Genomic DNA, 15,187 nt, shown 5'->3' on the forward strand with positions numbered 1-15,187 from the left:
GATGACGCTCGACTCAACACACAGCGCGCTGCTGCACACGTCATTATTTAGCTCCGCTCACACGACACGCCCCCACCCGCTCTGCTTTTTTTCGGAAAGACTCAGAACAGCGCATCTTTCTTATATATTTATTAAAAAAATAAAAACTTTTCGGAGATATGCAGGATGCAATGCTACTCTATAGGTACTCAAGATTGACATGACACTGACTGAAACTGAGTGTTTCACCCCCCCTTTAAAGAGAATGAAGGAAAACACCAACCTATTTGTTCCTCTGTCTCTTCGTCTTTTATTCTGCAGGGTTCTTCCTTAATCTCCATCTTTACAATAGTATGTCTGTAGTTTCTCCTGGAGTAATTCCTCCTGCTTGCTTCTTCTTCTCCTGTGGGAAGATGGGAATATTCCCAGCATTTAAACTCTCATGAACGGCTGTGGGAGCGGCTTCACTGACTGAAGGTGTGAATTGTGGTTGCTGTTGCTCATTTAGCAGATGATCATCACACTTACAATCACTCTCAGTTATTCAGCTGCAAATGTTTGCTCAAGTAGTCATTTAGAGACAACCAGTACTGATCTTGCTGGATCCTTCTGCTGCCTTTGACACAGTTAGCTGACAATAATGTAAGCTACATCTAGTAACTGGAGTGCCTCAGGGCTCAGTGCTTGGACCTCTTCTCCATCTACATGTCATCATTAGGATCATTCAGAAACATGGCTTTTGCTGACACTCAACTTTACATCCAATTCCAGTCAGATGATCCGACTGTAGTAGGGATGCACCAATGTAAAATTTTGGCTGATATGAACACCCATAATTCTTTATATTTGAAAGTGATAACTGATATATGAGCTAGTACATTTAAATACAAATTTTGATAAACTTTGAGAGCCTGATAAGAAAAACAAAATGCATAAATCAAACCAAAGCCTAGTGTAAGATTCCTTAACTTAAACTAAATTACTTTTACACTCCTATGGCCAACTTTCTGTATTAAAAAAGGGTAACATTTTACAATAAGGTTTACATTTTTAAGCATTTGTAAACTTGGAACAAAATTACATTATATCTTAACATTATCAAATGTTTTTGCTCTCTATTTGTTTATGTTAGCTAATGCATTAAATGAGACCTCATTGTAAAGTGTTAACAAAAATGATTTTGCCTAACAAAAAGTAATTGGACAACATTGTCAATGTGTGTGACTGCAAATCAAGCGCACGATGAAGAAGAGACTTGGAAAATCTTTAAATCTATTAATATTCACAATAGATGATTAGCAAGGGAAAAAACTAATCACATCAACCTAAAACAGAGGTCTTCAGCCCTGCTCCTGGGGACCTACTGTCCTGCAGCGTTTACCTACTACCCTAGTTAGGATTACTTTAGGAGCAATTCCCTTTAGGATCACTTCTTGAAAATACACAGGCATTTGTGCTGAAGTTCATCCGTGTTCGAGGGGAGGGGCTTAGCGATAGGTCAATTGACACAGAATATTGCCTGATAGAGCAACATGACATCATGAATTTGCGTAAACCTACACGCCTAATGGTGTGTTATCTGTACAGGCCAAGTGGTGTATTATCTGTACGTATTTTGAGCTATCGGTGTGCAGACTGATCTCATGAAATGGCATATGTATGATACACTAATTCGTATGCCATTTTAGAGTGCTATGCTAAAAAGCGATTATGCGTCTTGATAGCACGCCAGCCAAAATGGCATACGAATTGGTGTGTCATACAGGTCCTTCTAAAAAAATGTGCATATTTCATCCGACCAATAAAAGAAAAGTGTTTTTAATACAAAAAAAGTCAACCTTCAAATAATTATGTTCAGTTATGCACTCAATACTTGGTGGGGAATCCTTCTGAAGCAGAAATGACTGCTTCAATGCGGCGTGGCATGGAGGCGATCAGCCTGTGGCACTGTTGAGGTGTTATGGAGGCCCAGGATGCTTCGATAGCGGCCTTAAGCTCATCCAGAGTGTTGGGTCTTGCGTCTCAACTTTCTATTCACAATATCCCACAGATTCTCTATGGGGTTCAGGTCAGGAGAGTTGGCAGGCCAATTGAGCACAGTAATAACATGGTCAGTAAACCATTTACCAGTGGTTTTGGCACTGTGAGCAGGTGCCAGGTCGTGCTGAAAAACCAAATCTCCATAAAGCTTTTCAGCAGATGGAAGCATGAAGTGCTCCAAAATCTCCTGATAGCGAGCTGCATTGACCCTGCCCTTGATAAAACACAGTGGACCAACACCAGCAGCTGACATGGCACCCCAGACCATCACTGACTGTGGGGACTTGACACTGGACTTCAGGCATTTTGGCATTTCCTTCTCCCCAGTCTTCCTCCAGACTCTGGCACCTTGATTTCCGAATGACATGCAAAATTTGATGTACTACCAAGGCTTTGAACAGTACTAAGGCCAGTACTAGCACAAGGCTAGTTATATTAAGAATAGACCAGTACTAGCACAATGTCCTTGTGCTAACCGTTCTAATGGCCCGATGAGGTCCATACCAATTCGTTTGAAAGGGGATCTGCATCAGTGGAAGGGGGCACAATGGTCTTTTTGGGGTGGCCGGGGGATTCACCAACAGACATTCACGGCACGAGGCACACCACTTGCGTACAGTCTCGTGAATACCCGGCCAAAAAAAAATGGGCCATGAGGCAGTTTAGTGTTGCCGTTTGTCCTAAATGCCCAGACATTGGATTAGAATGAGCCTTCTCAGTACTAACAACTGGGTTATATTCTGCTTTGCCTGGGTGTCTTGGGTCACCCGATACAACAGGTCTTTTACATTGCAAAATAGGGATAGGAGAGCGGCTGGTCAGGATGGAGGAGGTGGCCGTCGATGGAACGGACCTGACTAAACGTGTTTTTGAGCGTCTCATCCTGGAAAGTCATCGCGGTCTGAGAGAAAATGGGCGCACTCAGCTCGCTCTTTTCCCCTGGAAACGTTCCCAGCAGCAACGAATCCACCTCCCTCAACTGAGCAACCGTCCCCCACCCCCACCCACCCCTTTTATTAAGATTAATAAGTAACTTTTGTAAGGGTGTTTATATAAACATTATCCTGCAAGCTTTTTAAACTCATGATGACCACATTTACTAGAATATATCATATTCTATTGCTATTATATGGTCAATTTTGACTAGTTGTAGAATTTATAATAGATAATCAGTTATCTACTAAGGTCTGGAAACTCACCATAGACAGGGCTCAGTCCGAGGGGCGGGATAAACGGTTGTCTTTCAAACTCCCTCTGCACACGATAGGATAGCGCTACACCAGCCAGAGCAACGAAGGTGAAACGGAGCTTGTTGATAGATTAAACATTCACCGTATCTGGTCGGCTAAACTCCGAACACATCTTCCCTTTTTAAGAATGACTTCAGTGCCGCTCTTTGTTCTTTTCTCAGAGAAAAGCTTAACTCCAAGTCTTCCAGAATCGCAGTCAAAGCTGATTTGAAAGACCGCCGCCGTTCGCCAGCTTCTGTGTTTACTAGAAGCACGCAAACGCAACTCGGCCGTCGTCATTATGGCCCCGCCTGCCGACTCTATATACGATGTGATTGGGTCGTCCAGAGTGAGAGGAATACAGCTCAGAAGGGTATTGAGAATTCCTAGACGACACTTGCGGGCAGATTAAATTTGCTGTCGCTAGGGTGTGTCTAAAGCTTTTAAAGACACTTAGCTTGTTTTTTTTTAATACAGCCTCACCATGATAGTTCATGTTTATTTTTTGAAAGACAGCAAGCAAGTCTTTTCAATTTGTTCACGATGCATAATTTATATTCATACTCAAGCACAATTAATGAAAATAATTGAACTCCTCTAAGAAATAAAACCTATCACTTCATGAATCACATTTTACAGCAACACTAGTTTCATGAACTATACTGAGCCTGGCAAAATATCCTTTGAAAAATGATCAAACTTAGATCAATTAAACAAATTCCATCTTTTGTTTAATCTTAATATCAAATTATTACTTTATGTAATGAATGAAACATGAATCTTTGCTCATTTAGGCAACTTTACGCAATGCATTTTCTTATTCTTATGATACTGTAGATTAGCTAATTGGCTGAAACTCTTCCCACATGAAGAGCACTGGTATGGCTTCTCTCCAGTATGAACTCTCTCATGTTTTTTCAGGTTTCCTCCCTGAGAAAAACTCTTTCCACAGTGTGAGCACTTGTACGGTTTCTCTCCGGTATGAATTCTCTGGTGTATCTTTAAGTCACTTGATGTAATGAAGGTCTTCTCACAGTCTAAGCATACATACGGTCTCACACCAGTATGAATACGTTCATGCACTTTTAAATTGTCCAGGAGTGAAAAACTCTTTCTGCAAAAAGAACAAACGTAAGGCTTCACACCAGTATGAACTTTAAGGTGTTTTCTTAAGTATGACTCGACAGCAAATGTTTTCTCACACTGATCACAGCTGAATGATATCTCTCCAGCGTGACGACGCAAATGATCATTTAAAGAGTTTTTGTGAGTGAAACTCTTTCCACACTGAGAGCATGTATAAGGCTGCTCTCCAGTGTGAGATCTCTCATGCACATTTAGGTATCCTTTGCGACTGAAACTCTTTGCACACACAGAGCATGTGAACGGTTTCTCTCCAGTGTGAATTCTCATGTGTATGTTAAGGTGAGCTTCATATCTGAAACTCTTTCCACACTCAGAGCAGGTTAGAGATCCCTTGACTCGATTTTGTGAAAAATTCCCTTCATTCTTTGAAACGACTGCATCTCCATCTTCAGTTTTCAGATGAGCTTTATGAAACAGATGTTGTTTGTTTTCATTCACTTCCATTAGGTCTAAAATCAACACATTGTATTCCATTAAAAAGGGTCAAATGATAAACAAAGAAATAGTTTATTCTTAATTTCGTGCAAATCTAGTTTACTGTGGTGTCTACTGTGTCTAGTTTTAGATGTTTCGTTTATATGCAAGTGGTCCTCATAAGTCATTAAAGAGAATGAAGGAAAACACTAACCTATTTGTTCCTCTGTCTCTTCATCTTTTATTTTGCAGGGTTCTTCCTTAAACTCCATCTTTACAATAGTATGTCTGTTTCTCCTGGAGTAATTCCTCCTGCTTGCTTCTTCTTCTCCTGTGGGAAGATGGGAATATTCCCAGCATTTAAACTCTCATGAACGGCTGTGGGAGCGGCTTCACTGACTGAAGGTGCGAATTGTGATCGCTGTTGCTCATTTAGCAGATGATCATCACACTTACAATCACTCTCAATTATTCAGGTGCAAATGTTTGCTCAAATAGTCGTTTAAAAACAATTAGTACTCATCTTGCTGGATCTGTCTGCTATACCTTTGACACTTTTATCCACCAAAACCTACAGTTAATCCTCATGACAAGAGGAATCTCATGAACTGTGATTCAGTGGTTCAAGTCTTACCTCTAAGGTCTTTCAGAGTGTCGTGTAGGGGTGAAATGTCTAAGTCACAACATTTTACTACTGGAGTGACTCAGGGCTCACTGCTTCGACCTTTTCTCTATCTACATGCCATCATTTGGATCTGTCATTCAGAAACAGAAACTGCAATTCCGGCTTTTTCTATCAATGCTATGCTTATGACACCCCTCATTCCAGCCAGATGATCTGACGGTAGTAGGGATGCAATCACATCGACCTAAATACAGTGGGGATTGAAAGTTTGGGCACCCCAGGTAAAAGTTTGTATTAATGTGCATAAAGAAGCCAAGTAAAGATGGAAAAATCTTCAGAAGGCATCAAATGACAGATTAGACATTCTTATAATATATAAAAAAGTTAGATTTTATTTCCATCATTTACACTTTCAAAATAACAGAAAAAAAGGTGTCTGCAAAAGTTTGGGCACCCTGCAGAGTTAATACCTTGTACTGCCCCCTTTGGCAAGCTAAGACTTGGATGGTTCTCAATCATCGTCTGGATAGACCAGATGATGTCCATCTCAAAGGTTTTAAATGCCCAGACTCATCTGACCTTGCCCCAACAATCAGCACCATGTGTTCTTCTAAGCAGTTGTCTAGAAAACTGAAAATAGTTGACGCCCACAAAGCAGGAGAAGGCTATAAGAAGATAGCAAAGCATTTTCAGATGCCAATTTCCTCTGTTCGGAATGTAATTAAGAAATGGCAGTCATCAGGAACAGTGGAAGTTAAAGCAAGATCTGGAAGACCAAGACAAATATCAGACAGAACGGCTTGCAGAATTGTGAGAAAAGCAAGTCAAAACCCATTTTTGACTGCACGATCCCTCCGGAAAGATCTGGCAGACACTGGAGTTGTGGTAGCCTAGAAATCTAGACGCACCCTAGCGGTAGCAAATTTAATCTGCCCCAAGTGTCGTCTAGGAACTCTCAATACCCTTCTGAGCTGTATTCCTCTCACTCTGGACGGCCCAATCACATCGTGTATAGAGTCGGCAGGCGGGGCCATAATGACGACGGCCGAGTTGCGTTTGCGTGCTTCTAGTAAACACAGAAGCTGGCGAACGGCGGCGGTCTCTCAACTCAGCTTTGACTGCGATTCTGGAAGACTTGGAGTTAAGCTTTTCTCTGAGAAAAGAACAAAGAGCGGCACTGAAGTCATTCTTAAAAAGGGAAGATGTGTTCGGAGTTTAGCCGACCGGATACGGCGAATGTTTAATCTGTCACCGAGCTCTGTTTCACCTTCGTTGCTCTGGCTGGTGTAGCGCTATCCTATCGTGTGCAGAGGGAGTTTGAAAGACAACCGTTTATCCCACCCCTCGGACTGAGCCCTGTCTATGGTGAGTTTCCAGACCAAACATCTTGATGTGGGTCTGGCTTGTCAGGCTAGAGTTGTGGTACACTATTCCACTATAAAGAGATACTTGTACAAATATGGTCTTAATGGAAGAGTCATCAGAAGAAAACCTCTTCTATGTTCTCAACACAACAAAAAAAAAATCAGCGTTTGAAGTTTGCAAATGAACATATAGACAAGCACAAGGCATTTTGGAAACCGGTTCTGTGGACCGAGAAGGTTAAAATAGAACTTTTTGGCTGGAATGAGCAAAGGTATGTTTGGAGAAGAAAGGACACAGAATTTAATGAAAAGAACCTCTGTCCAACTGTTAAGCATGGGGGTGGATCGATCATGTTTTGGGGTTGTATTGCAGCCAGTGGCACAGGGAACATTTCATGAGTAGAAGGAAAAATGGATTCAATAAAATTTCAGCAAATTTTGGATGTTAACTTGATGCCATCTGTGAAAAAGCTGAAGCTAAAGAGAGGATGGCTTCTACAAATGGATAATGATCCTAAAGACACCTCAAAATCCATGGTGGATTACATCAAGAGGCATAAACTTAAGGTTTTGTCATGGCCTTCACAATCTCCTGACCTCAACATAATTGAAAATCTATGGATAGACCTTAAAAGAACAGTGCGTGACAGACAGCCCAGAAATCTCAAATAACAGGAAGACTTTTGTAAGGAAGAATGGGTAAAGATACCTCAAACAAGAATTTAAAGGCTAGCTACAAAAAGCGTTTACAAGCTGTGATACTTGCCAAAGGGGGCGGTACAAAGTGTTAACTCTGCAGGGTGCCAAAACTTTTGCAGACACCATTTTTTGTTTTCTGTTATTTTGAAAGTGTAAATGATGGAAATAAAATCTAACTTTTTTTTTTTTTTTTTTACTTATTATAAGAATGTCTAATCTGTCATTTGATGCCTTTTGGAGATTTTTCCATCTTTTCTTGGCGTCTTTATTCACATTAATACAAAAATTTACCTGGGGTGCCCAAACTTTCGATCCCCACTGTAATGCTAGACAAGGGACTGACTGAAACAGAGGGCTGAAATGCATGGGCAAAAGAGATAACTGACAAGACACACCTGAACAGAATTGGTAGTTCATATGTGGACCTCAAGTTTAGCAGCATAGTAAATCTTTAATGTAACAAAAATGTGACAAATTTGCATGCCATATTAATCATACGACACTATTATGCCTAACATAACAAGAATCAACAATTTACCCTGTGGACATTTTTGGTCTGTTGTGGCTTCTTTACTTTTCAGATATGTTCCCTTTCATGGGAACTGGCTCCGGCCTATCTCAGCCTTCACCCAGCAGATCCAGCACCCACCTCTCTAGGTTCAGGAGCCCATGCTGCAGATTCTCCCGGCTGGGGAGCGGCTGCGACACTAGTTATCTTCCTCTGAGGAGGTTGATTTCTGTAGCGTCGAGGATGGGGGTGGAGACTCGCCACTTCATTCTCCTGACGGTCAGGAGCCCATGGATGTGCTGAGCAGAGCTGTGGCTAGATTACACATAGACTGGTCATAGGAACAACATGAGCGAGGAGCCATAAAAAGCAGACTCGACGAGCATTTTCTCCCCGCGCACTCTGCTCAGTCTGCCGTTTTTCCCAGACCTCCACACCAAGGGGTCGAGGTCGTGAAAGCGGCCTGTGTCAGCACGCATTTTCACCCCGCAAACGTCTGTTTATAGCAATATCGCGGGGTTGAAAGTACACGGTTATGGTCAAATGCCTCAGGTTGAAGAGACCCTCGCGAGCCATCTCTCGCCAGATTCTGCGTCTGCCATAAAGGCTTCAGCTTTGCCCACAAAGCCATTAAAAGTCACTTCATCATTAGTGGGCAAAGCTTACTTAGCAGCTGGTCAGGTCAATGTCTATCGTGCAGGCATACCAGGCTGACCTGCTGAAAGACCTGGGTGAGAGCCACGAGATTGGAGCTGACGTCATTTATGGAAACAGGTGGCGCTTTAAGCAGTTCCTTCCTCATAAACCCCATGTCTCGTTTGCTGCTGGGCGGGAGCAGCAGACGCAGAGTAAGAGCTCGTCCCATAGGGCGCAGCAAAAATTGAGAGTGGCCACTCGTACACAGAAAGGGTCGTTGGGTGTGCAACGCTGTCAAGCGCAGTCATTGTGTCGAGGAGGTCTGCGCCTCAGAAGTCCTGACGCCATGAGGCCCAGGACAGTCAGGGTGATCCCCTCCGCAGGCGGAAAGAGCTTTCCGCAACACAAGTTTCCCGTCCGTCCACGGTGCCCTCAAAAGGTCAATCCACCAACCCCGCCCGAGCACCGGGGCGTGGGGGGCCCTCGCGAGTCATCCGGCTCGTGCCCTCCTCGGAGGGAAACTGCGCTGTCAAGTCAGTTGTCAGAGGCCAGTCTCGAGATGCGTGTACCCTTAGTAGATTTTGTGTCGGAGTAGGAGGATTTACCACATTTATCTCGTGGGTCCTGCGATGTATAAAAATTGGGTACGCCATTCTGTTCAGATGTCGTCCTCTCCACTGTGGTGGATGCCGAGCAGGCTCTGGTGATGACTCAGGAAGTACAGACTCTGCTGCAAAAGGGGACTATAGAAAGGCCCCCCCCCTAGACAGGAAGTCAGGCTTTTACAGCCGGTACGTCATAGTGCCGAAGAAGGATGGAGGGCTGCGCCCCATCTAAAATCTTCGCGTTCTGAACCGACTCAAACAGATCGTGTCTCAGATCAGATCCAAGGACTGGTTTGTCACGATAGATCTCAAAGATGCATATCAAAGATCTTCATCCTTCCGCAGCACAGGAAGTACCTGAGGTTCGCATTCAGGGGAGAAGCTTACCAATATTGGGTGCTTCCTTTCGTTCTAGCTCTTTCACCCTGCACGTTCACAAAGTGTGTGGATGCTGCACTTCCTTGCATATGCAGGGGATCCGCGTGCTCAATTATATCGACGACTCGTCTCAGCTCGTCTCGCGGCTCAACATCGAGATGTTGTTCTCATGCATATGAGGAGGTTGGGGCTGAGGCAAGAAAGTTCTTTCTCCTCTACAGGAAATCACTTATCTCGGCATGAGTTTGGATTCGGTCTCTATGCAGGCCTGTGTGTCAGAGCGTCGTATACACTAAAAAAATAAAAACCTTGGATCAACTTAAAAAAAAAAAAAAAGTAATCGATCACACAAAATATTTGACATTGACTCAAGTAAATAATTTCATTTGGTTTCATTTGAAAAGTTTAAATCCATGCAACCACTTTTTACAGGTTGATCAAACAAATTATTTTAGGTTGGAACAATTTTTTTTTTTAATTGGAACAAACTAACAGCTATGTTCACTGCATATTTCACAAATGAACGTGCCATAATGTTCATGTTAACATTACATTATCACACCAAGTACTCTGTCACTAATGCAAATTCCTAGCTAATTTAAGCAGATAATAGCGCAAGTTAAACAAATAGGTGCTAATGTGTACAAGACTACTTTAGTTAGCTTACTTGAAAAGACTATGTGACTTACCTTTCATGTGACTCAAAAGAGCAGGCTCGCACATTGTGAAAAGCTGCACGTCTTTTTGCAGACTTTACGAGAGGCAACTCACCGGGGTTTGTCCCCGTTTAATCCATAATGCATATTTAGCATCTTTCAGTCAAAGTTAATTGGAACAACTACGGTGGCCCAGTAGTGCAGTCGTACTAAATTAAATCACAACACAACGAAATTGCCACAACACAACGGAAGCGAGCCACAACACAACAAAATCACCACAACACAACGGAAACGAGCCACAACACCACGGAAATGATCCTGACCACAAGGGGCTCTCGGAGTGCAATAAAGTTAGTTTCCCTTGCCATTGCTCTGGCCAGTCTTACAAAGATTTAAACACTACGATCAGTTTTAAGTCTGTAACTATTGTATATCGACATGAAATATCAATTCAAAATCACCTACATGCATTATAGCTGCATATTTATACTCGAAAACGCTTTAACACACTGCCATGGCGCTTGATGCCCAAGGGAACGTTTGCCAATTCCACCATGCAGTTGAAACATATCATGTGTATGAATTAAAATTACTTTAAACATTTAAAAACAGACATGTTAAAATCCCACAACTTTGTTGTATTCTAAAAAACTGACTTAATGCATAACATTGGAATTTGAAAATGTAAACAAAATAAAAAAATGACATCAAAAACGTTTTTGAGTATAAATATGCAGCTATAAAGCATGTAGGAGATTTTGAGTTGATTTCACGTCAATATACAATGGTTACACACTTAAAACTGATCGTAGTGTTATATCTTTGTAAGACTGGCCAATCTAAAGACCAATGGCAAGGGAAACTAACTTTAATGCACTCCGAGAGCCTCTCGTGGTCGGGAGCATTTCCGTTGTGTTGTGGTGATTTCGTTGTGTTGTGGTGATTTTGTTGTGTTGTGTCTCGTTTCTGTTGTGTTGTGGTGATTTTGTTGTGTTGTGGCTCGTTTCCATTGTGTTGTGGTGATTTTGTTGTGTTGTGGCTCGTTTCCATTGTGTTGTGGTGATTTTGTTGTGTTGTGTCTCGTTTCCATTGTGTTGTGGTGATTTTGTTGTGTTGTGGCTCGTTTCCATTGTGTTGTGGTGATTTTGTTGTGTTGTGTCTCGTTTCCGTTGTGTTGTGGGGATTTTGTTGTGTTGTGGCTCGTTTCCGTTGTGTTGTGGGGATTTTGTTGTGTTGTGGCTCGTTTCCATTGTGTTGTGGTGATTTTGTTGTGTTGTGGTGATTTTGTTGTGTTGTGGCTCGTTTCCGTTGTGTTGTGGGGATTTTGTTGTGTTGTGGCTCGTTTCCATTGTGTTGTGGTGATTTCCGTTGTGTTGTGGTGATTTTGTTGTGTTGTGTCTCGTTTCCGTTGTGTTGTGGGGATTTTGTTGTGTTGTGGCTCGTTTCCGTTGTGTTGTGGGGATTTTGTTGTGTTGTGGCTCGTTTCCATTGTGTTGTGGTGATTTTGTTGTGTTGTGTCTCGTTTCCGTTGTGTTGTGGGGATTTTGTTGTGTTGTGGCTTGTTTCCGTTGTGCTGTGGGGATTTTGTTGTGTTGTGGCTTGTTTCCGTTGTGTTGTGGGGATTTTGTTGTGTTGTGGCTTGTTTCCGTTGTGCTGTGGGGATTTTGTTGTGTTGTGGCTCGTTTCTGTTGTGTTGTGGTGATTTTGTTGTGTTGTGTCTCGTTTCCGTTGTGTTGTGGGGATTTTGTTGTGTTGTGGCTTGTTTCCGTTGTGCTGTGGGGATTTTGTTGTGTTGTGGCTTGTTTCCGTTGTGTTGTGGTGATTTTGTTGTGTTGTGGCTCGTTTCCGTTGTGTTGTGGTGATTTTGTTGTGTTGTGGCTTGTTTCCGTTGTGTTGTGGTGATTTTGTTGTGTTGTGGCTCGTTTCCATTGTGTTGTGGTGATTTTGTTGTGTTTTGGCTCGTTTCCGTTGTGTTGTGGGGATTTTGTTGTGTTGTGGCGATTCCGTCGTGTTGTGGCTCGTTTCCGTCGTGCTGTGGTGATTTCGTTGTGTTGTGGCTCGTTTTTGTTGTGTTGTGGCTCGTTTCCGTTGTGTTGTGGGGATTTTGTTGTGTTGTGGCTCGTTTCCGTCGTGCTGTGGTGATTTTGTTGTGTTGTGGCTCGTTTCTGTTGTGTTGTGGGGATTTTGTTGTGTTGTGGCTCGTTTCCGTCGTGCTGTGGTGATTTCATTGTGTTGTGGCTCGTTTCTGTTGTGTTGTGGCTCGTTTCCGTCGTGTTGTGGTGATTTTGTTGTGTTGTGGCTCGTTTCCGTCGTGTTGTGGTGATTTTGTTGTGTTGTGGCTCGTTTCTGTTGTGTTGTGGCTCGTTTCCGTTGTGTTGTGGGGATTTTGTTGTGTTGTGGTGATTTCCGTTGTGTTATGGTGATTTTGTTGTGTTGTGGCTCGTTTCTGTTGTGTTGTGGGGATTTTGTTGTGTTGTGGCTCGTTTCTGTTGTGTTGTGGGGATTTTGTTGTGTTGTGTCTCGTTTCCGTCGTGCTGTGGTGATTTTGTTGTGTTGTGGCTCGTTTCTGTTGTGTTGTGGGGATTTTGTTGTGTTGTGTCTCGTTTCCGTCGTGCTGTGGTGATTTCATTGTGTTGTGGCTCGTTTCTGTTGTGTTGTGGTGATTTTGTTGTGTTGTGGCTCGTTTCCGTCGTGCTGTGGTGATTTCATTGTGTTGTGGCTCGTTTCTGTTGTGTTGTGGGGATTTTGTTGTGTTGTGGCTCGTTTCCGTCGTGCTGTGGTGATTTCATTGTGTTGTGGCTCGTTTCTGTTGTGTTGTGGTGATTTTGTTGTGTTGTGGCTCGTTTCCGTCGTGCTGTGGGGATTTTGTTGTGTTGTGGCTCGTTTCCGTCGTGCTGTGGTGATTTCATTGTGTTGTGGCTCGTTTCTGTTGTGTTGTGGCTCGTTTCTGTTGTGTTGTGGGGATTTCGTTGTGTTGTGGCTCGTTTCCGTTGTGTTGTGGTAATTTGGTTGTGTTGTGGCTCGTTTCCGTTGTGTTGTGGTAATTTGGTTGTGTTGTGGCTCGTTTCCGTTGTGTTGTGGTGATTTTGTTGTGTTGTGGCTCGTTTCTGTTGTGTTGTGGCAAATTCGTTGAGTTGTGGTTTAATTTAGTACGGCTGCACTACTGGGCCACGGCAAACAACAACATGGGGGCGGAGTCACATGGAAATAGACGGGCAGATAGCACAGCAGGTTTCATTTTAGGCTCTCCAAAATGTTTCTACACTTAGCCCTCTGGTCCTCTTCGGTCAAAAACGACCGAAACATTTTACATTTTGAAATTTTTAGGTTTAGCGGAATGGGATGACACTTGGTGACTTTTGTTGCATTAGCTATGTTAACACAGAAAAAAAATCAAGGAGGTTATTCGGATGTTAATTGGTCGTAAAAAAATAGTCACACTTGTCTCCGTCGCTGTCAAAAATAACCGACATAGGAAATGAATGGGAAATACACACACACACACACAAAAAACTCAGAATCTTTTGGTGATACAAACCACAAATCAGACATGAACCAGAAAAAAAGTGAATAGCAATGTAGGGGTGACACTAAAATATCAAGAGTGCAAAATAGACACAACCAACCCCCCACCCCCTCCCACACACACACACACACACACAGAGCACATTTTTGCAAATGTGTGAAACAAAATCAATAATTCAGCCAAAATGCAGTAAAAAAACAACAAGGAAGAGGTTACACTCTAAAACTTCACAAACAGAAACAAAAACTCAGACACACACACATGTAAACACACTCAGAGACACACACACAAACCACAATAATATACACATACAAATGAACTGGTATGGATGTTTTTAATGTGGCAAAATTGAGCCAAAAGTTTCAAACAAGAGGTTAAAATCAGATATATTATGCAGTGATAAAACATACCTGTTCATTTTCTAAACCTTGACAAAAAGTAGTCTTTGAGAATGCCTAAGTATGAATCCAAATCCACGACTTAATAAAAATAAGTATTTATATCTAAAACACTAAATAATTTATAAGCCACTTTATATAGTTATATAGGAACCTAGTGGTCATAATCGGGCATTACATCAGTTTTTCTTTTTTACTGCCACATGAGGGCAATAACTATCTTCAAAATAATAATAATAATTTTGAATGCCCTATCTCTATTTTAACATGGAATACTGTTTTAATTGAAAAATATATATATTTTGAAATTATAAATATATATATATATATTTTTTTCCAATGGGGAAAATAGCTATTAAAAATTGTAAACATATTCCATATTATCACAAAATACCCTCAAAATTCTAAATAATAATCAAAAAATATTATTGAATTAAAATAAATGTCGTTGGTTTTCTTGGGGTGTGGGGGTTACATTTTAAGGATTCAGTCACTTTTGACCGGGAAGAGGACAAGCATGACCCTTAAACAATTTCAAGCATTTTCACGCATTCTATCCAAAATTCAAGCACTTTTCAAACCTTGAAAACACAACATCAAAATTCAAGCATTTTCAAGCAACCGTACCAACCCTGTACCCGGGGGGGGGCCCAAACTTTCAATCCCCACTGTAAACAGAGAACACACTCAGAAAACCTGTTTACATATTACAATACAAAATCTGTAGTTTTCATCTTAAGAAATGCTTTATTAGCATCTATGGAGTTGATAAGCAATATTAAACAAAGAGTTAAACTCATCGATTAAGTTAAAATGAGTACAAAATAAAGTTGGGGAAACAGAAACTGTAAAACTGCAAGAAATACAAACGGAAAAAAATAAGTCATTTTTAGTTAAAGGTCCCATGGCATGGGTTGTTTTATTGTTTTATAATGTTTCCTGGGGTGTACTTATATTGATAGTATGTTTTTTTACATAAAA

The 15,187-nt window shown here is 41.8% G+C and overlaps 3 protein-coding genes across 3 annotated transcripts in view; all 3 read right to left on the reverse strand.

Moving 5' to 3' along the window:
• The window catches only part of LOC137047049 (zinc finger protein 585A-like), a 66,801-nt gene that overhangs the window by 21,086 nt on the left and 30,528 nt on the right, over positions 1-15,187 (reverse strand). The window lies entirely within an intron of this gene.
• Positions 1-15,187, reverse strand: part of LOC137047050 (zinc finger protein 585A-like) — a 48,701-nt gene that overhangs the window by 2,981 nt on the left and 30,533 nt on the right. The window contains exon 6 of the mRNA XM_067424587.1: positions 263-416. Coding sequence (XP_067280688.1) covers positions 263-416 — 154 coding nt within the window. The remainder of the gene's footprint in view (positions 1-262; positions 417-15,187) is intronic.
• Positions 3,550-4,919, reverse strand: LOC137046507 (zinc finger protein 81-like). Its single transcript, XM_067423770.1, has one exon. The coding sequence runs from the start codon at positions 4,866-4,868 to the stop codon at positions 4,035-4,037; it is 834 nt and encodes a 277-aa protein (XP_067279871.1). The 5' UTR covers positions 4,869-4,919; the 3' UTR covers positions 3,550-4,034.

The sequence above is a fragment of the Pseudorasbora parva genome, chromosome 18 (assembly GCF_024679245.1).
Source record: "Pseudorasbora parva isolate DD20220531a chromosome 18, ASM2467924v1, whole genome shotgun sequence".
NCBI classification, from domain to species: Eukaryota; Metazoa; Chordata; class Actinopteri; order Cypriniformes; family Gobionidae; genus Pseudorasbora; species Pseudorasbora parva.